The following is a 23,687-nucleotide window of genomic DNA, read 5'->3' on the forward strand; positions in this document are numbered from 1 at the left end:
TTCGATTTGCTCGTTAAAGGGTTAAATTTATCTTCTCAGCATTCTGACGAGGTGTTTGAAGAATGCAACGTCACCCTTTATTTGAACATCACCTCTAATAAAGCGACACTCTAAGAGAATGGTTAGAAAACAGAGCGCCATGGCGTTCAAATTAAGGTTTTACGGTAATCCCTATAACATAAATGTTCCCGGAACAGATTATTTATGGTGTAGGGGCGTATACTGTATATATTTTGTATAATTAATATTTTGACTTTAGGCAACAAATTTATGTGTGTTCTTAAGTCAAGATAAGATAATAATTCAATAAATGTCTATACAGTGCACCCTCAAGATACGATTACCCTGATATACGATTTTTTCACCTTACGAAGTTGAGCATGGTGAGACTTTCACCTCACCAATTTTATTTCGCTCTTTGAATTATAGAAAATTTTCGCCCGAGTTCAAATTTGGCTGTCGGTATGCTTATTACGTACGCCGAAATAACAAAGACGCCGAAATGCAGTTCACCGAAAAATTTTTCACGTTTAGAAGAGACACAATAACCGACTTCTCTCAGGTCAGCATTCCACTTGGAGAAATTTTGTGAAAAGTGCATAAGCAATTTTATCTTCTTTGTGTGGTGTGTTTTTTATGTTTTATTCATTTCATGTTTTATTTTATGTTTTATCTTCTCGTTTAATCATGTTTTTGCAGACGGCCTGTTTTCGACTACGTAAATACAAACCATCGTATGTATGTAACTCATTTATAACTAGCTACTCAAGATAGTTGACACATCCACATTACTTTCTAGAACTAAAGCCCTGCCTTCTAGTGTATAAATGTGTACAAACTTCTGCATGTATGGTTACATTGATTCTTGTGCACATTTCATACAAGACAAACTACTGTACAACCTTCTCTGGATCCTTTTACAAGCGTTAACTAGCTAGCAATTTTCTGCATTGCACCAGCATTTACAGGGCACCAGCAAGCAGCATCCTCAATAAGTGATCAAGTAGGCTATCTTCTACATTGCACTAAACTAGCTTGTTTTCTTAGAGCACTCTCTGCACCAGCAGGAAAGCTGTGTCTTCCTGGCCATTTCTGCTTTTCATAACCCAAAAGTGTTCAACTTTTTCTTTTAAAACCAGTCGAAAAAATTGGACAGGATTAGACAACTTCTTTTAGCCTGCTAAAAAATTCCATTTCATTTTCATTCATAAATCTATTTTCAATTGTACAGTAACAAAATTAGCATTGATATGCCTTTGCCTCCTCTCTGCTCTACTCGCTACATGAACAAGCTCAAGTCACATTACTCCAAAGGTATGTATATCCTGTATTATAGTAAATAAAATTTCATTTTTCTTTTCGATGGCCATTAAATGGTCAAGTGCGCGAGAGGCCGCTTTCGATAACTGCATCGCTCAGCCTTTCTTGTTGAATTAGATTGAAAAAACTTTTAACCAGACATGCTAAATGTTATAGTGAAAGCGAAGACAGAAACTGATGAAGAATAAAATTTTCGCGATATGAAGTTGAAATTCAGTATAATAGTTAAAAGACATACTAAAACCTAGTTTCAAGTGTGAGTTTTGTAAGCTTAACTTATTTGAAGTGAACTGAAAGTTTATGTTCTACGTACGTCTTGAAGGCACGAACTTTTTACCGTACATACTGCATTTGGTACACACGTTATAATGTTGCATTTTATTGCAGATCATAGCCATTAAAATACACTGAATACAATACAGTTATTGTAGGTAACTATAGTTACTAAAGTTAACATACTATTTTATTACTAATTTTCAATATGTAGGCTACACATTTTTATAAAATTTTGACGATTTTTACCAGGGGATGTTTGCATTGCATAATTACAATGGTCTCTATACCCCTACATACAAATTTTTCACCATACGATGCCGACCTTGGAACGGATCAACATCGTATCCTGAGGGTACACTGTATAAGCTTACTGAAGCTCTTTTGCCCTCACCCACCCACCCTCTTTCGCCCTCACCCACCCACCCTCTTTTGCACAACTTGAGCAATCACTATTCATTACAGTGAATGGTTAGCCTAGTCCAGAGTCACAAATGACTCAGGTCAACTTGCTGAGTTGTTGGGTAGAAAAGAGCAAAGTCTGATGATCTGCTCTACATTAACTATGTTTATGTAAATTGTCCATAACTCATTACTTGGGAGTTATCTGTTTCTTCTTATCCTCTCTACTTCACATTAATTTCCATAGTGCACTTAAGGCAACCAATTCAGGAGGCAGGTGTAAACTGAAATTCAAATAGTTGTTTTGGCTATGTATCCCAACATAGCTAGACATAACCAACACATGCATTGCTACTGCTCCACAAGATACTTTTAGTTGTTTGCTTACATCACACTAGGGAGTTGCTCTCTCACAGCAACTGACATTCTAACATCCTTTATCAGCCGATGGAGGGCTGATTCTACTCAATTACGTAAATAATAAATATTTTGTTAGAGATCTTTTATGGGTTTTAATTAAGCTGGGTACACACCAGTTTTCTCTATATTCATTACATGTGATAACTGAGTATAACTAACCATAGAGTATTATAATATCAAATTGCCTGTAAAAACTTTCTGAACACATTAATTGGAAGCATAGACCTCGTAATTTTGGGTTTTTCATAAAATATTCTTACATCAAGCTCGCAGCATAATCATTGCTAAACCTAAAACCTAACTAAACTAAAACCTATTCTAAATAAAATATACCTATTTAAATATTATAACTTCATATTTTTATATAGTGATGAATTGCTGAAATGTGTCGCTGCTCAGCTACGCTTTGCCTTGAGCTTATTCTCTCTTTCTATGTGTCTATCTATCTATCTTATATACTGTATGTATCTATGTGTGTACTCAGCTTACCGATATATTTTGTAACTTGATAAATGCAAAAGCAATGTCACTTACAATACGAATGAAAAAGGTTGTGAGTCTATATATATTTCTCAAAGTATGTCGTCTGTCATCGTATGTATATCTATATGCATTCCAGCTATAGATTTTAAAATCTTGGAATAAAGAATCCATACCGAAGAAGATTTGATCTTGGACCCATCCATTCCCAAGTCCGACGTCTTACCCATTAGGCCAACGAGATTGAGTTGCTAGGTTGCCGATATAAGTCATTATATCAGAGTAAATACCCAACGGCTTTGTGTACTAAGCAGGGCGATTGCGTTAAAGGTTGACTTGCAATAAAATTCACATTACCGTTATTTGGTATCAAAAGATTCACAATGTCTTACTCTGTTGTGTTGTGGGGGCCAAATATGTGGTAATACAATTACAAGCTCTTAAAAGCTAAAAAACGAACAGTTAATCGCAGCCACATGAGACCGCCGTAATTTGGATTCTCTTAACAAAACGGCTCAAATGGGACGTAGTTGTTACAAGATGGTTTCTGTTCACACTTTCATGCAACCTCATTCGTCGAAATATTTTTACAAATATACTTCACGCATTCAATAAAACTATGTCTATTGTTCTTACACGTCTATTTGATCGTCATTGTAATGCTGTCACTTTTAGCACTGATATCTTATAACTTACAGTAAAAATTCGTTAAATTTTTTAACCTTAGCTCGAAGGAGTACATATCATTGTCTGATAATCATGACGAGCCTGTTGGTCACCTGTGATAATCGAAAAGTGATGCAAAAATTATTTGCGAAGTATTGGGTCACATGATCAGATTACGACTTCACGATTAGATCAAGCCGAAACAAAACTGTAAAGTAGCGAGCGTCTATATTTGATACGGGGTTTTCGACAAAACCCGAAGTGTTTGTCACAAACTAGTGCTACGATAAGTTTTATATTGAGCTTTTTATTGGCCTTTCAATTCACGTGAGAACATCACGTGACAAGACAATAACCAAATTTTATGACTACGTCAGAGAAATAAAAAGATTCCAATCTACGGCGGCTTTTCGTTTTTGAGCTTTTAAGAGCTTGTAATCACATTTCCACATACTTGGCGCCTACAACACAACAGAGTAAGACATGGTTAATCTTTTGATACCAAATAACTGTAATGTGAATTTTGTTGCATGTCAACCTTTAAAGGTGACTTGCAAGATATATTTATGTTTATTTATTATTTATATTTTTGCACGTTGTACGGTTGACCTGCAACAAAATTCACATTACAGTTATTTGGTATCAAAAGGTTCACCATGTTTTACTCTGCTGCGTTGTAGGTTCAAAATATGTGGAAATGTGATTACAAACTCTTAAAAACTCAAAAACAAGCAGTTAAGCGCAGCCACCACGAAAACGCCAAGGGTTGGAATCTCTCTCCAAAATGGCTCAAATGGGACGTAATTGAACACGATATGCTTCTGTTTACATTTTCATGCAACCTCATTCGTCGAAATATTTTCACAAATATACTTCAAGTATTTAATAAAACCATGTCCATTGTCCATGCGCGTCTATTTCATCATCATTGTAATGCTGCCACTTTGAGCACTGATATCTCAAAACCTAGCCTAAAAATTGGTTTAATTTTTTAACCTTAGCTCGAAGGAGTGCATATTATCCTCTGATAAACATGACGAGCCTGTTGGTCACCTGTGATAGTCGAAAAATGCTGCAGAAATTGTTCGCGCCATTTGGCAGAAAGTATGGGTCACATGATCAGATTACAACTAGATGATTAGACCAAGCTGATACGAAACTGTCAAGTAGCGAGCATCTATATTTGATATGGGCTTTCCGGTCGAACCCAAAGCGTTTGTCATAAACTAGTGCTACGAGATGTTTTATATTGAGCCTTTCAATTCACGTGATAACATCACATGTCAAAACAATAACCACGGCAAGTTGAGAACGTCTTCGAAATAAAGGAATTCCAACCTACGGCGTTTTCGTGATGGCTGCGATTAGCTGTTCGTTTTTGAGCTTTGAAAAGCTTGTAATCACATTTCCGCATATATTGCACCTACAACACAGCAGAGTAAGACATGGTGAACCTTTTGATACCAAATAAATGTAAGGTGAATTTTGTTGCAAGTCAAGTCAACCTTTAAACTTACATGGCCAACAAGACTATTGCAATCATTATAGAACTTTAGTAGGAAGTATAAATAAATGCAGTACACAGAAATAAACAATCACCTTCATTTGAAAGCTAGAATGGTACATGTTGTATATGTTGATTAAAAAGAATTTGTCCGCGCCAAAACTTTTTTATTACCCATGCAACGCCGGGCATTCAGTAGTCTATATATATCTATATATAAATCTCAATGTTTGTCAAGTGTAGTCTGTCCGGTTACAGCAATTAAATTTTAGCAACGAAAAATCACCTTCGTACTGGATTTGAACTTGTGACATTCAAATCACAAGTCTACTAACAAGTGCGCGTAACCACAAACATAAGCCGTTCTTATCACATCATCGCTCTTACCATATACTTTATATTCTTTTCGGGTTTGCACATGCTAAATTATTAATTCATACATTTCGCCCTCACTTATAATTTATTGATTACTTCAGCTGGTGTAATAGGAGATAATTTAAACTTGTAAACTGGCTCACGAAAATATGTAGAATTTGTAACACTCACTCACGTCTTACTGTACTTTAAACATACTAACAATTAGTAGGGCTAGTTTTGTCTCTACATTGAGATTTCCTTTCCAAAAATCAGGAGTTGTCCACTCTTTTGTTTCAACAGCTACCATAAATATCTGTTGCTCGCGTGCTCAAGTGAAATAATGTAAAAAGCTAAAAAGACTGCAAAAGCGATTCATTGGCAAGAGAAATCAGAGAGATTCTAGTTTTATGCTCCTGTAAATTTTAGCCTTTGCTTGCGTTACATAGATCAGTTTGTGATGAACAATTGCTGTCATGTAGCTGTCATGCATGCAGCTTACGAGATCATGAATAGTTTCAAATGGACTGTTGAGAGATGCTTTGGCATCTGAATTCAGTAGTTTGAACAGTAGATTTTATATCCTTGAGTTTGATCGAATTTAAAAACAAAATATACATGGCTTGCAGACTAGGGTGTGAAAAATGTCAACTTATTGGCGACAAGCAGATGAGAATGTTAAAGAATAATTTTAAATCCCATTGCAGCAGCGAGTCCGTTACAACCATTATCAATTTGGAACAACACTGTGTAGAGCCGATGTAACATTAAAGCTGATTGTGTCGGTTTGGGAGAGAGCACTCAAAGAGATGAAGAGTCAAACCAAGCAGAAGTTAGGAGTTACAGTGCTGCAGTGCAACATTATTAATAGAACAAGGAATTAGCTAATATGTACATATGATTGATAGAATGAATAAACTCCTGACCTTCAAGCGCAGGTCACGGAGGCAATCGAGCTCTTGCAGCTGCTTCTGCAACCCGTACACTCTCTGATGGGCAAACTTTAGGAGTTCACTCAGCTCCTCATCATTGAACTTCTCACCTTAAAACAGGAAATAGTCACACACCGTGGTGAAACACCCTCAGCAAACATCTATCAACCGACCATATCAAGTGACAGCAAGCCAGTGTGTTATGCAGTTACGCACTTTGATTCTATCTCCCGCAGGTTTCAATTGACTAAATACATTCGGCGCTGGCCTTGAAGTTAAGGTCGTTTACAAATGACCTGCAAGCTATTCCACTGTGTAAAGCTAATTTATAATAAGCAAAGCAATAGATGAAGACAGCCGGCAGAGATAAAATATCTGAAGACACTGATGGACATACAAGTATTTCTAGGCTGTCACGGTAGTCTATAGCACATTTTTCCATAAATTAGGAAAGGCACATCTAGCTGTTACAGGCTATACTGGGTACTGATAGGGCAGAGTAGGCAGGTGAATAATGCATAGCAACATTTATCATAGGTATAACTTATTGGCACCCAGGCCAAGTTCCCAGTCAATATCAATTTCAATATATTGTACTTTTACAATGCTGATAGAAAAGTCCATAGAAAGGGTAAATGAAGAAATAAAAAGTTATAAAGCGTAACTACGGGGCAGAAGAACTGAGCAAATAATTTGATATATAAATAGATAAGAAGGAAATGAGCCAATAAGTAACAATTAGGGAAACAAAGTAATATTCGCACGTAACAGCTTGAAAATACTAAACATATCTATCTAGAGTATACCTATATATAAAGAGTGTCATAAAATTTATGATAAACTGCCAAAATCTTTTCAGCGTTATTATTGAGGTTGAAGTAGAAAACTATTTAGCTTATGTGATTCTACACAACTCTTGAAAGTTGTTGGGCAAAAGCGATGCTAGAGTAGTCAGTAAGGTTTGTAATTTTTAACAGAAATAATTTACAGATAGAAAATTGAGATAAATGGGCATTGATTGTGACAGATGTTTAATTAAAGGTAGACCTATGTTATGACGACTAAAACGCCTGCCATAAAATATCAGTTACTGCGAGTGTTCATATTGCGATTAAATTACACTAATACCTTTATTGCCGGGTTTGAAGTTAGGCAGTGTGGCAAGGTCTTCCTGAAACACGCTCAGTTCATCCTTCATAACATCATAGAAGTGTCTCATTACCTCCCCCTGGTGACTGCTCAAGTCTTGCAGGTTCACCGATGAGTTTAACTCATCCGATAGCCGCTTGGTTTGCTCCTCATAACTAACAGAACAGGGAGACACGAACCTTCATCAATCTTTTTCGTATATTATAAAAACAAGAATGCTTAAAACCATGAAAAAATATGCCTTGAAGTTCAAACAACTTCAAGTCTTTTTACACAAAATCGCGGACTTAATATCAAATCCTCTTTTTACATAAAAACACGATAAGTAATGGAAGAGTTGAGGCAGCGAACACAGCGGACAAGGGTGTAGTGAACAGTAACTAAATAGTCATTAAACAACAGGGAGCAGAATGGTAACAAGAGATAGAATTCTTGTGTCCCAAGAATGCCAGTGATATTAGAATAGAACAGTAACCTTATTTTCAAGGAGGAGTGTGTTGTGAGAATCACAATTTTCTAAACTCGTAGAAGTTAGACCAGTGATACAGCAGTGAAGGGAAACGAGAGTAGTAGTAGTAGTAGTAGTAATCGTAGTAGTAATAGTAGAAGTACAAGTAGTAGTAATAGTAGTAGTTGCTGCAGAGTAAATAATCAGAATATGAGTCAAGGATTACAATTGCTTGCCAGTGAGCAATGGTAGTCACAACTCGTAGCTGATATCAACACACAAAATCGTTAATAGCAAAATTTGAAAAACCACTCAAATTTAAACTATTTGAGTGAAGAGAAAAATGGATCTCTCGGATGAAAACAATTTTTCCAAGGTGCTAACGCAAACCTAGACAACTTCCAACCAGTTTTTGTATCAAAAGCTGGAATCACGAAACCTAATGTAAGTGAACATAATACTACACGTAGTTAACCATGGCTTTGCGTTAATAGAGTTTATACACATCTGCTGCCAACACGAGTTTTTACATATTCTCAGCTAACCTTGAAGTTCTCAGCCATGCAGCGCTGACTCAGTATAGCTACAACAGCAATGAAACTTTCATTACCTTTTCATGAGCATCTTAAATCAACTTTGACATTCTACGAAACAGTTAATTCACAACAAAAGTTTTTTGTGGGGCATTCTTCTAAACAGGCGCATCCTAGATTCTTAGAAAGCTTAACAACTTTGCTCATGCATGCTGAAATTCACTCCGAAATGAACAATGAATGGCATAATTTACTAGTTTCCTTGTCCAGTCACTAAAGAATGTTCTATACTAACTTTACTCCTAGGATTCCCTTACTCTGAAAGCATTTTCACTAGATGATAACCAGATAGATTTTTCTTAAGACTGGATAAGCCAATCATTTAAAGCAATTATTGATTATCATCCAATCAAAACGTGCAAAAGTTGGTAAGAGATTGGCTAGCTTGTGTTTAATTTTCAGAAAATTATTCTTTATGGTGATCTATGCGAAAACATTTCTACATCGAGTGAGCAGATTTCGTTTAATTACAAACGATGATCAGTTTCGCTATAACATGGATTTGACAGTAGTACTTTTATCTTTGAAATTTGATACCATGTGAAACAAATTATGCTTTGTTTATGTTCTTACAAACAACTACTGCTATCCATCCAAACCATACAAACACTTCGGTTACACCACAAATATTCTTAAACAAAAAAGCTGTTAGCACCGCCAAACGCTAGAAAAAACACTTCCTTGACTTTCAAAGAGCAAAAATTTTTGCTTCAACCCTTGTGCTCTTATAAGCCCAGCATTTGTTTTACCGGCTGGAGCAATCGCTTAGATTGCAAAATGGACAGCAGAGAATCCAACTAGAAACCTTTCAACAGATTATCAGCTAAACTACTAGTAGCTTTATTCTTGACCAAAAAAGCTAAACATAGCATCAACAGTATGAATGACAGAGGTAAAAGAATCGCCTTTTACATTTAAATAAATGTCAAGGTCACCTGAGATGAAGACTATCTAAAGAGACAACAAAGCTAGATGTAAAAGTTGTGGGTTCATTAATCAATTATGCGTAAACACCAATTAGGCAAGAGGTTTACCATGCTAGAATAATCAGCAAATGCTGAATAAGTATTGCTGAAGGTACATAGCAATTTACCTCTACAGTTTCGGTACAAATTTTGGCTCATGTTCACTACCCTTTTGTTCTATGCAAAGTGCAAACTATGCGAAAGACATTAAAACTTCCTGAATGTCAGTCATGGAATGAAGAAATGAATGGTGGACATTTTTAAAATAACAAGAAAAATAGAAGCAAGCGTAAAAAATAAAGCCCATGCTATGGAAGAAGACAGCATTGGCAGGCGAGCTAATAATCAAATAGGCAAATCATCATGGTTTGAAATATTAGAAATAATGATTTGCTTTCAAAAGAGCTGCAACACTAATCAATAAAATGCATTGCAATTTTAACTTGGCACAAAACAATATAATACAATCGCAATCCAAATGCCATCAAATATTATATTAGCGACAAAAACTAACAAATAATAAAATAAGGCTCCAAAAAATTAGTGCAAAGTCATCGAGAACTACTTTCTATCAGCTAAACAGGAAGTAATTCCACATTTATTGCGCTGCTTCTACTGCACTGCTTTTAGCCAATGCAAACCAGGTCAGATCAAGGGACCTATCCATAATTTAAAATCTCATTTTTACATTTATAACCATATCATTCTCATGCCTTATCTTACAATTGGTAACTCGTATTACTTTGGTTTATCGACACCCTGTAATTTAACATAAATATGTTGATTTTCTACACGCCTAGTTGTTAAAATATGCTTTCCACACCCACTTTTCAGTTTCATTCTTGTGATAGCCTTATATGACATTAGACAAGGTTTATCCAACATTATAACGATGCCTCTGGGATATGAAGGTTTAGCAAGAAACACTGTGCAGCTATTATTATACGCTGATGACATCAACAAGTATAACTTGATATAAACAAAGCATCGTAATAGAGAGAGGCCATTGTTTAGCAATTATATAGACACCCAAGAACACGGTTCAAGTTACCAAAAATAATGAGTGTCTATAGATAGTTTGACTGATAAGGTGCAGATCCCGCTAACAAATATTCACCGCTGACAGGGGCATTGCGTTCAAAAATTTGACAAACAATTAAAATAGTTGAAACGAATATCAGCGAGTAAAACGGTAAGAAGCAATCACACGCAGATGTCAAGGTTATATCTTCCGCAGTCACACCATCGAATTAGTATTTACAGTCAGACATCTACATAGGAGTTTACCAGGAACTGCTTCATATATTTAAACCATCATATATTGAATCAAATATTCCCATAAGAATTACTGTAACTCATCTAATTCGTTTCACAGCTCAAACACCTACAATAACTTATTAATAAATATTACATTTAATTATACAGAAAATAGTAATAAATACGAGAGCTAAAATAAATAAAATAACAAAGTAATGAACGAAAAGAGATTTGATAGGTTATCTAAGAACCATGCATGCTAACAGAGTAGGCTTGGCAATGAAGAGAAAGGTGCGAAGGTAGAAGTGGCAACAGAGATAGACAGTTAAGAGTATTTAAACTTACCCTAGCTGAAACTTAACTTTAATATTGCAAATACTTCGTGCTGTTTTGTAAGCTTACCTTGAGCTGAACTAATTAATTATTACTTTTTCGAATTTTACAACGTATATTGATAGATTCTTCTGTTAAAGCTATCATCACTACAAGTTTGACTATATATACACGTTTTCTAATCAAATGGCTTAGGTGCAAAACCTTGAAATTACTGTTACCTACTTTTCCTTCAAGCGATCAAAAATACTTGCCATTTTAAATAGGTCAGGCTAGAGTCTATAGCATATTTGGTATAGACAAAAATTTATCTATGAGCATGAATGTTGGATGTTACAAACGTAATGCAAATGTGTATAAACTATACAACGATAAACATTCTTGTGAAAGAAAAGGTTTTATAGATTCATTCATCGACGTGGCGACAATCTAACTTCTGGTACTAATTACTGGGGTTCCTGTCTGATCACTCTTCACCAATCTAGCCTTAGTTCAATGCTGTATATGGAGGGGTTTGAGGAGCGGCCACTAGCTACGACTAGTTAGATAAGTACATAACCTTTGCAGAGGCTTCCTAACCCGAACTGATGCACCGATTCATACCTGACTAGAGTTGGATTATTCGCGAGGTTGTCATAACCGCGTGCTTTAGCAATCAACTCCATGACATTGTCGAGCAGGTTCCTGAGAGTATTAGTGCCATGCATAGCATGGCTGATCTGTTGCATTCTCTGCTCTCCCAACTCCACCAGCCTCTGCCAGTATTCTTGAGCAGCCTATCATATAGCAACATAGCACTCTGATTTCAACACACCAATGCTGTTGCCATGCTGGCTTCTGTCTGCTAGACGACTCAAAATTTGGTTTACTCAACAATTTTCTCAGTTAAGAATGACAATGAACTCCAACACTTTAACAAGATACAGTTGAACTGTATGAAATGCGGAGACATCCCAGTATAAGGAAACTGCTTATTCTAAAGGATTGTATAAGTTTATAGCAATTTGCTGTGTTGAATCCAATTTATTTCATCAGCTGAAAAATTGGAAAATAACATTAATCAACAATCTACTTTATAGTAGTATTAACAAGTAAAAAATTGATGGAAGCTTTAGTATGGGATTCTTGCATATCACAAAAGCCTGTTCAATATAGTCAGTGAAAGATCTCTAACAGAAATACAAATTCAAATTTTTTTTAGTAAAAACGATTATTAAACAACAGCATGCTATATAGGCAGCAACAAAGCATGCAATGTTTGTTGTTTACTAATACATGTGATGGACATGATAATTTCTATTCTTGTGGATATCTTTCTTAATCAGACGCCAGCCCATTCAACCTCTAGTTTATAATATTATAATAATGCATGTATATTATAGACTGCATAACATTGATAAAAAGCAAATATGATAGTGAAACTAAATAAAATTAATTTCATATAAATATGACAGCCGCAATGTTCTCAATCGATCGCACTCCAATTTACCAGGCAGAACTCAGCATCAAGGCGCCGATGTATCACACACCGTGGCCAACGTCAACCTTTGGTTTATTTGTTTTTAAAGTAATGTCAAAAACATGAGTGTTTGAATAGAGTTGTACCAAGCGTCATTTCAAAACCAACTTGTTAAAGAAATTTCTTCATTGTTAGGTAAATCTATTCCATGGACTGCCTTAACTCCACAAACCTGTTGGAGGTGAACAATTCCCTGGCTACAATTAATGCTTCAGTTAAACAGCGCAAGGCTCGTGTTGCTGACAATATTCAAATGCTAATTTGAATTGAAACAGACCTCTAGATTTATCAGGTAGAAACATGTGAACTGCACTTGTATCTTCCTGCACATTGTAAAGTTCAACTGAAGCACTAAGCAAGTAACAATGGAGAGCTACCGAATAGACCATGTATTCAGTGTTTTACCATTTGGAAGTAAAAAACCAATGACACTCCGATTTATGATTGTTCACGAATGTTTAAGCTTATTTACGAAAAAATGCAGCAGTTGGGAGCCATTCCATGGCGTAACGTGATAAAAAGCAAGTTTTTTATGTAAAGTTCAAGGACAGTATTAAGTTTACACTAAAGCATGCACTGAGCTTAATCCAACTGGATGGCTGAGTGAGCCAAATGCTATTGCATGTTTCCATAGACTTGGCAACTCAGTACACTTAGTGCGTCAGTACATACGCTATTTGTATCAGCTTCAAGGGCCCTCCTCAGCAATCTGGCATGTTCCTCGCAGATGTCTCCGGCGTGTCCATTCAGCACCACAACTGATTGGATGCTTTCCAGGGCCTCACTCAGCCCCTCGCTGATTGTCTGGAGCAAGTCTTCAAACATAAATTATAGAAGGGTGTCCGTGATTAACCGGAGGGACAGCGAATGATAGAAGCATAGACAAGTTTAATAATAGACAGAACATCAAACTATGGCAGAACAATAGACAGAACATCAAACTATGGCACCATTAAGTTTTTTCAGGTTTGCCTCTTCGTGCAACTTGCGCTGCAAATTCTCTTCTTCCAACTTCCTCCGCTTAGCCAGCTCCTGCTTGGCAGCGACCTCTCGAGCCAGCTCCTCTTCTTGCTTGCGTTCTTCAAGCAGCTTCATCTCCTCGTTTGTTCTTTTTCCTGCAAACACAAAATATAAAACATGACAAGCTGACCACTCGTGACTACAAATTGCTGAATTGACTTTCAGGATACTCACACCAGAGTGAGCCACAATTGACTATAAATGACAGTGGCAACAACCAGAGTGAGTCACAATTGACTATAAATGACAGTGGCGCCAACCAAAGTGTGTCACAACTCACTACAAATGACAGTACAAACCAGAGTGAGTCACAATTGACTACAACTGACAGTGGCGCCAACCAAAGTGGGTCACAACTCACTGCAACTGACTATGGTACCAACCAGAGTGGGCCACAACTGAGCGCAACTGACAGTGGTACCATAATGAGTCACAATATATAAGCTCTAGAAAAGAGCTTGAAAAAAACAACCAAGTCTGTGACAGCGAACAAAACAACCAAGTCTGTGACAGCGAACAAAACAATCAAGTCTGTGACAGTGAACAAAACAATCAAGTCTGTGACAGCGAACAAAACAAACAAGTCTGTGACAGCGAACAAAACAACCAAGTCTGTGACAGTGAACAAAACAATCAAGTCTGTGACAGCGAACAAAACAATCAAGTCCGTGACAGTGAACAGAACAGAGGTATACATATTACACGCCCTGACTGTGCCTGAGTAGGCCTACAACCATACGGAGTCCAGGTATCTTCATATGAGCTGGTGATCAATGGAGCTGCTCCTAAAGCCATTGCCAACTAAACATAATCATCTGACATTCTTGGCAAGACTGACACAAACAGAGATTTTATAATTTATCTTGTCTGTACTTTTCCATCACATCAGCCAGCTCTTTGTTTTCATAAGTACTTCAAAGCAAATAGAAATACGATGAGATACAGCAGAGAGATATATAGCAGAGAGATATATAGCAGCAAGATAAAGCAGTCAGAGCAGTCATATGCTGTAATGGACCTGCATGTATGCCTTCATTGAGTAGTAGGCGATAGCAGTGGTAACTATAACCAAACATCTACATATGAATTTAATTCATTCAACAAGCTGCTTCGTATGTTAAAATCATTGTATGTTGGATCAAATATTCCTGAAGAATACACAAAAATTCCTTTAATTCGTTCTACTGCCCAAAAACCCTATAACAACACTTTAATAAATACTGCAGGCAATCACACACAGCTATAAAAACAAATGCATTATAGAGAGGTGTAAAAAGACACTAAATAAAAATTAATATAGAAGTAATTTGTAGAAAAATGTTTTTATTGCTACATTACCATAGAAACTCGCAGATGAAAGTGTAGACTTGACGTGCCAACGATTAGTTTCAGAAGCAGAAGTGATGAATAGAGATACACAGGGTGGCTTACAATAATTTACACCAAGTGAAGTGTAAACTAACCTAGCATATATACTAATTATTATTTTCATATTTTAATAGTTTTTATGTTATATTTCAAACTTCACCTTTAACCTTTTCTATTTCCTTTATAAAATGACTAGCTGTGCTGATGTTTAAAAAAACGGAGTTAAATATTAACTCAAAGCTAACGTTGAATGTTGGAACATTTGGATGTTAAAGCGATTGTAAGTAGAGACGCGACTTTAGTAGGGCAAGTAGGCAGAAAGGGCAATCAAGAATGCAGTATTGAGTGCATTGCCATGTTCCACTTTTAGCAAAAAACAGAAACGACTACATTTGCTTATCATACTCAAGGTTATACTCAACCTTCTCAGTTCTTCAAGGTATCTGATGTAAAAACCTGAATAAGCACCAAAACATTGGGAAATGAGACAAAAAATATAGTTCCGGACAATGGTTACGACAGTTTAAATCTGTAGTTCAAATGCGTCAAGGACTTTCCGGAATAGTCAAACGCTTTTTAAAGAAGGCATTTAGCAACATCATAGAGTAATAACTCATTCATTTTTGGATTCATGCCAAAGCTAGCTATAGATTAGCTTGCCTGTGTCTGCCCTTTGTGAGATTGACTGTTGCGATGCTGACGATTATGCATTTCAATAGGTGAAAAACCAATAGAGTGCTATCTTAAATACTGATGTATACAGTCCTTCAGACAGTTTGTTTCTACAGTGCTCAAATAATATTGAACTGCCCTTCACCGTCCTATTGCAGTTATAAAATAGTAGATTGGAATTCAAACACGAGCGAACAATATGGGATAAATTATTAAAAAAAATATCTGAAACCGTCCGGCAGTTATCAAAAACAAAAATTCGATAGGAGGAAAAAGGCTAAAAACGAGCGACAGTGGAGAGTCTGTGCTTGACAGTTAAAATACAATAAAAAATGTGTCAAATATAAAAACAAAAACATAAATAAATAAACTATATTAATTTATGATGTTTGTGTAGTCTAAGAGTAGCTTTGTATCTCTATCGTGACCTATTACTACACACTGCCCACCTCCTGTCACCAAGGCTACACCTCAATTTAGCATCTCGAGATAAAACAAATATCAGCACAGATTAATTTCGCACGTCAAGATTTGACTATATATCTCATACATACACTATATAGCTAAAAATAAAAAACTAGGCTGTTTTTATATGTTTAATGCAGCTAAAGCTGATGTATTTTGCATGAATTGTTTTTGTGATATTTAATTGTGTTTGATGAAAACAGAACGCAAGTTTCTATACTATTAAACTTTGCTGACATTCTTTCTCAGTGACACATGCAATAATGCGTAACCATTTTTGTAGTGGAGTTCTGTTCGGGTAACAAATATAAGGCTATCTTAAACAAAGTTCTTGAACAAAAATAAAGAGATGCGGTAATAATGTATTAGCCATAAGGTTTGTATTTTTATAGTTATTGAAGTAAATAGTTAACTACGCTTAACTCCGACGACAAGAGAGTGTTTCGCAATGAACCCTACAATGAGTTAAACCAGTAAACCTTTTTACAAAATGTAGACTCTGTCGATGTCATACGTTCAAGAAATTATCTGTTGATTATTACTTGTTCTTAAAAAGTATAAGATAATGATGGCTGGAAAGTAGCAGACAGCTACATAGATTATCATACTCAAACTGTCAGAAAGGTCCCTAAATATGAAAAACATGACACGATAAAAACTTTTCTATCCCATGACAAACGAAATGAAAGAACCATATGAATAGGAGTTGTGCTCCCAATTCAGCAACCAGATAACTCCCATACTACTGTATCAAAAATATTTTCGGTTTAGCCTTTTTCTTAAAGCCTGGTTCATATATCGGCTGCGAGACCCTGGCGATAATCTCGAGCAGCAAAACACTCGTGGCGCTAGGCTCGACAGCTTACGCTCACATTAAGCTGCGCTGCTGATGCAATACAATGGCCACTAGCCATGTCATTTCGAAAGTGCTCACCTTCACCTGTACAGTGCATTTCAAGACGTTTTGCTCGTAGCTCCTTGCAAAAGTTGAACAGCGCTGAGCTCTTGCGTTGACCGCTGGCAACTACCCAAGTACTCGACGCGTAAGTTCCCATTTAACCGCGGATAGCCCTGCGATCCTGACACCGGTGCTTGCCAAGTATATGAGAACCAGGCTTTAAGCGCTTGACCTCAACATAAGCTAGTTTTGCATCTGGGGACACAGTAAGCAGATGGATTAACCTGAAACAAGAAGCTGCACACTGTCTTCAGCCAGTTGTGTAATTGAACTTCTCTCCTCCTTTCCTGTCACAGAGGACTCGACATCAGCCTTGTCAAGGGCACTTGCCGGGCCATCTGATGAGGGAGATGCAGGGGTATCCACAGAAGACTCCACATGAGCATCAACAGGGACAGACAGATCCTCGGACTTCACCGAGTGCCCCGTACCTTTTAGTGTTGTCTTCGACTTACTTTTGGCTACAGCCGAACTTTTAACAGTTGGCGTAGAGACTTGCTGATACACATTTACCACCTCTTTTTCTGGATGATTTGGAGCGGGTGCCAGGCTGTAGGAATGTAACACGGTAATTTGAAGGGTAGTTCAGCATGCTACACATCAAAAGATGAAATATTAATATCACATACAGTATTCCCTCAACTATCGCGGAGGACTGGCGTCCCCTGCAATAAGTGAAACTCCGCAAAATAGAAACTAATTTTTAAAGTACGGAAATGTAGTCAAAATTTAAACACCAGAACACTTCAACTGCTTATTAAACATATTGTATTTATTTCCTAAATAATAAGTAAGTTGAAGCCATCTTGATTGGCCTTTCTGTTTATCTTTTAGCTCCAGCCCCAATATTTTAAGCCATAGAAAGCACTTACGTAATACAGGCATAGTTTAGGCTTTGTCCGGCCTGAATTAACATGTATTACTGTGTTTGTTGTGAAAAGGATGTCTTTAGGGAGAGATTTATGAAGGTACGTATATTTATGTGCTTCAAGTTTTTTTAATTAATTTTCTTTTATTCTTTCAACGAACAATTTTTAACTGTCAAGTATTGAAACAGCGAAAGGCGAGCCACGAAGTAGCGAGGTATTACTGTATTATATTCTAAGCTATAACCATAGGTAACAGAGACATGATAATCTTAAGTGCAGGCCACAAGCAGAGATAAACAGGTAGTGGTTAACCAGGACAAGACACAGAAACACTGCAATGACAGATCACTAAGCAAGTGGTTCACTAGCTGTTCAATTCTAATCCTTTCTGGCGGTCATAGACTCTATTCTTTGCTGTTGTGTCACTTTTTCTCTATCTTCTTTGCAAGCAAGCCAAAGAGTCATGAAACAAACCAAATAACCTAAAAAATCTAAACCCATAGACCGCATTAAAAGATTTCTTGTACTTTCTTGAAGTGATGATAAATTAACAAAAGTAGACATATATCAATTGACTGGCTAAGATGCTGTCAATCAATGCCTCCAACATCTCCAATGTTGGGAGCGGTGGGGTAGTTCAAGCATAATGAATGGTTAGTTTTAATGTGAAATATATGTTGTAGCTTGGCCTATTCCGAAACACAAGTCCAATATTAATAAAATACATTGATTTTTGTCTTTTTCTCTAATCAGTAAAAGTTTATCAAAGAGTGTAGCCCCGTCGAGAGTGCTACAATAAAACATCTTACAGGACTTTGATATTCCTTCATTGAAGACCTTATAGTGCATTGACAGACTATTCCTTCCTCAGTGCATCGACTCATCTCCATTCACTGATGAACAGATATTCAGCATAAGATTTTCTAGCAGAAACTTGGTAACTAATATTGACACCAAAAAGGCACACTAAAATCCAGAAACCAAACCTTACCGTTTTTTTTCAATTGTGAGTCCAAGCGGGTCAAAGAAGAGAAGTGCTCCACCCACTGCCAAAACACTGAGGCCTATGCCGACACCATAGCCTATCCGTCTGATAATAGAACGAGGTGGAGGTCTAAAACCAAATAAAACCTTCAACACACGAGTTCAACCGCCATCAGGATTCAAACTCTTATGCTGGGATAGGCTAGAGACCAGTATATGTTTACTAAGAGGCTATAAACTCTCACAGTGTAGCTATCAGTAAAATTGTGCATAGACATTAGAAATAGCCGCGGAAGCGAGCAAAATCCTTTGTCAGCACAAAAAATGAAAAATTGCTATGGTGCCATCAATTTAAATTAACATAGTACACTAATTATTTTAAATCTTAAACATAAAATGATTATTGTGGCGTGAGTTTAAGCAATGTTATGTGAAAATAATTACTATAATGCTGATGTATTCAAACCATTTAATAAAAAGTATTATTTAATAAAAAGTATCCCCAAGCAACAGTGACTAGGAAATGGGTGAAGTCAAACTGTATTGACATAAACAAACGTCGCTAGATAGGAATCAACTGGAGTTATTCACCCGCAAAGAGGATGACTCCAACAGTCTGTTCATTTGCATTTATATTTACATGTAGATTATATAATTCGGTTTAAAGTGGACATGATTAATAGTTAACCTGATAGGACAAACTAAAAACATTTCCTGAGGTAATTTTTCTCTGAGAAACACACTGTAAATAAGCTCAACACTTCCATTCACTGGCCTGTGCACCTTAATCTTTGTGCTTCCCAGCAAACCTTGCTGTTATTGTGATTAGTTAGTAAAAAGGACCAAGAAATCTTGCCTACTACACAAATAGCGGTGCTAAGGCTATATACAGGTGCAACATCTAAAAGCCAACAATAATACCAGGCACAGACTGCCTATTAGTGTTTGCATATCTTCTCTAACTTCACCTACAGGCACAAAATAAATAACTTCAGCTCGGGATGCGACAACTTCCAATTCTTTGTCAATGCCTAAAGTACATGTAGAAGTAATTTTGAATGTTGAATCAGAGCTGCATTAAGGCAAATTGTCCTTCATTTAGAAACAACTGGTTTACAGTATTTGCAGTCTATGAACTACGGATCTTAAATGCTCTACAGTTTCCAGTAGGCTGGCTATTCGCTATATATTCACAAATTCCACATTACATATTCATAAGCTGAGTATGTAATGTATTATGATTCAAAATGTGCATCACATACTTTAGGCAAAGCCACTGAGTATCTTGAATACATAAATTGTCGTAAAAAAGCTAAAATGACCTTAATCATTGTCAGTAGCGGGTAAGATTTATGTAGCAGTGATTGTAGGTTGATGTAAAATGATATACACATAGCATTTCCTTAGCTTCTCCGTCATCCATGTCCCACCACCGAATTTACTCCTTCAGAATTCTCTCCTTGTATACATATCAGGCCTCGGTGTTTCTAACAGTTATCAGTAAACATTATAATGTGGTATTGCTATGTTGTTCAGTGAATTACCTACCCCGGAGGAGGAGCGGGCTCAAATTTTTGTGATAGTGGAGGTGAGGATGGCTTCTGAGTCTGTGCATATCCTCTGGTCAACAACTGGTTTGCTGTACCATAGTGGATCTTGTGCGTTATGAGCTGCAAGGGTTAACACAGCACATTTTGAGCAAAAGCGACAGAATCGTTAATGCATGCATAAACATGAATTCTTATTATGAAACGAGGATTTGACAATTATGAACAGATTTTATAGCTTCTTAGTTTAAAAAAGTTAGGTGTACACTAGAACGTTTACCTTTCAATCTGTTACACTAAACTTTCATCTAAAGAGTAATGAATTATTATAAATGTCGTTAGAACAAGATAAACTATAGAATGAATGCTCAGCCCAATTGATGAAACAACTGCCGTTAACACACTAAAAAATTTTTTTGTACTAACACTAACAATAGAAAAAACTTCAGATTGTGTGAATACATGTTTTGCAGCTTATTATTGGTAGATTTGGACAAATTAAAATTTCTTGGCTTATCACGGTGATAAAATAAATTCAAATTGGACATCAACAAAACCTGTTTTTTTAAAATTTGTAATATTAGGGTTTACAAAGCAGTTATTTTTTGTGTTACTACCATAAAACTAAGATATGATTTTTGTATTGCGAATCAAATCGAAATAATTAACTAAATATCAACCCTGAAATGGGTGTTAATAATTTCTTAACTGTCATCTTTTAAAATTGCACTATAAAAGTAAAATGTATTTTGGTTATTTTTCCACTCGGCCAGAAAAAGAACATTATTTACCCTCACGTGCTTCAGTAATGTATTTAATTCCAATATCTCATTTTTATATTTGTACCACTATCGTTGCATTCAAAATTTTGATGAACAGCTTCTACAGCAAGAGTAATCTTTTTTATACTCACACTTCTATGTAGTCACTGTTAATATTAATTCAACATTTTCATGATTTTTATTTAGCTTTTTCAGTTTGTATTAATTGTATCAGTATCAAATATCTTTATCGCAATCATTGAAATAGTACAGACTTTATCTAGCCATTACTTACTAATTATTTCACATTTGAACATCTCTACTGTTGTCTTACTTTTTCTGTAAATTTTTTTGAACTGAACAAAACACATTTCTCATGATATGAAGTTTCAGAGGATTTCTAATCTCATTTTCATAATAAACTATGTGTGCAACAACCAAATTCAAATTCAATTCAAAATCCCAATGAAACAAGGGGATGCCACAGTGGAAATCATCGGTGAAACATATTGACACAGATTTATTGTCGTAGTGTCCAAAGCTGTGGAAGAAGTGACATAAAAGTTATCTATTTAAAAGAGCTGAACGTGTAGTTCACTGAAATGAAGCGTGTAACCTGTTACCTTCATCTATAATTGATTGACGTCAACTACTTAAGTTAAAATGTACAAATCAATTAATATATAGTAGAAGTTTTAGTTTATATTTAGTTTTAGTATAGTTTCATTTTATATTATTTTACTTTATTTTGTAAAAGAATTTTAACCAATTGAAGCTAGTTGAATTAGAAACATGTACAAGATTTTGACATGGCTATGTAGCTTGTTTAGTGGTAGCCTATAATATTCTGCTTAAACTGTTTGTACTTCAACTGTTGAAGTATAATTTGTGGTTAAATATTAAACTTACTTCAATGCGTGATCAACTCACTGCAATATATCATTTCGCTCACCTTTTGGAATTTACTTCAAGCAACTTTGTTTTAATGAATTGAAATTATAGAGAACATTTTACATATAGGCCTAGTGCCATTCTATAGCATAGTATGTGACAGAGAAACAGGATGTGAAATCTCACTACTAAAACCACTCAACCCTTCTACTAAGGTGCATCCGAGCTCTTCAACATCTGAACTACAGATTGCAATATAATGTGAAGGTGATAACTTCTAACCAACTAATGTGATGGTTAGAAGTTAGACCTTTAGGCATTGCATGTTGCTTTATATAAATTTTACCACTTTCAACATTTTGCATGTAAATTTAGGTGCGTTTGCAATCAATATACCCCAATATTTGCAAATATGCATGCTAATAATCAGGCAGAGTACGAGTACACAAAAAAATATCAACCGCGCGTGGCTAGAATACCAAGTCAGTATATTACATAAAAAAATAGTTAACATCATAAGTAAATCATCGGCATGCACACCTTGAAAAAATTTGCTATTTTAGAAAAAAAAATTGTGCAATTTAGATTGTCTGACAGTCACCCTACATTATTATCAATTATACAAAGTGATTGTCGTCTTCAAAGTTTCTGCTGAAATACCTTACCAGCGATTGTGTTAGCTTTAAAGCAGAAGAAACCTTGGTGGTATGATAAAACATTTCGTTAGCACGTTTTCTTCAGTAAAATTTACAAAATATTGTTTAGAAGCTCTAGTTTAGCGATGGCTATTTTAAAATTAAGCCGAGTCTGGACATGATGGTTCGGTTTAGATGTCCTTCGCAAAAAGATATTCCCTGTGGCTCCTGCTTTTGAAAAAAATGAACAAAGTTTGTATAATAGCGTAATAAAAATCATTACTCTCAGGCTATTCAACACGTTGTCCATTATATTTATTATTCAAGAGACTGTTTGGATTTCAAAATGAGAAGATAACTCTACACTAAAATGCGATTTCACTACATTCAGGGATGTACAGTAATACTTCAACTTACGAGTGCTGCGACGTACGAAAAACTTGAGATACGAGCTAGCTTTTAAGCAAGTTTTAGCACTAACATACGAGCCATGTTTGAGATACGAGCGCGTGAATCAGTTGCCAAGTATGCCAGTGGTGTTTTATGAGAACAGCATCACTCTGTATTTTTCAACTGCTCAGATTATACTTTAGTACCGTGTTTTTCGTGCGCGATTTTCAGTGCAGAATTATGTGAATTACAAGTACTGTGCATAGACCAAAAGTTTGCCAGTAAAATGAAAGATGAAACGCAAAGAAAAAGCAAATGATAACAATTATTAAACGGAAAATTATTGAAAAATGTGCGAAGTGTGTAAGCGTGATTGAGCTAGCTCAGCAATATGACAGAAATACATTCACAATTATCAAACAAAAGGATTATATTCTGGGCATTTAATTAGTTCGCAAAAGGACTAACCATAGTTTCCAAACGGCGCAGCAATCTTCATGACCGCTGATGGA

The 23,687-nt window shown here is 36.0% G+C and overlaps 1 protein-coding gene across 1 annotated transcript in view; it reads right to left on the reverse strand.

Moving 5' to 3' along the window:
• The window catches only part of LOC137403658 (MICOS complex subunit Mic60-like), a 65,255-nt gene extending 42,280 nt beyond the window's left edge, over positions 1–22,975 (reverse strand). The window contains exons 1-9 of the mRNA XM_068089646.1: positions 22,816–22,975; positions 20,500–20,621; positions 18,959–19,081; positions 17,323–17,648; positions 13,566–13,730; positions 13,288–13,430; positions 11,700–11,872; positions 7,480–7,655; positions 6,346–6,461 (exon numbers count right to left, since the gene is read on the reverse strand). Coding sequence (XP_067945747.1) covers positions 6,346–6,461; positions 7,480–7,655; positions 11,700–11,872; positions 13,288–13,430; positions 13,566–13,730; positions 17,323–17,648; positions 18,959–19,081; positions 20,500–20,621; positions 22,816–22,869 — 1,398 coding nt within the window. The 5' untranslated portion in view covers positions 22,870–22,975. The remainder of the gene's footprint in view (positions 1–6,345; positions 6,462–7,479; positions 7,656–11,699; positions 11,873–13,287; positions 13,431–13,565; positions 13,731–17,322; positions 17,649–18,958; positions 19,082–20,499; positions 20,622–22,815) is intronic.
• Positions 22,976–23,687: the final 712 nt, after the last annotated feature.

Source organism: Watersipora subatra, chromosome 1 (assembly GCF_963576615.1).
Source record: "Watersipora subatra chromosome 1, tzWatSuba1.1, whole genome shotgun sequence".
Lineage (NCBI taxonomy): Eukaryota > Metazoa > Bryozoa > Gymnolaemata > Cheilostomatida > Watersiporidae > Watersipora > Watersipora subatra.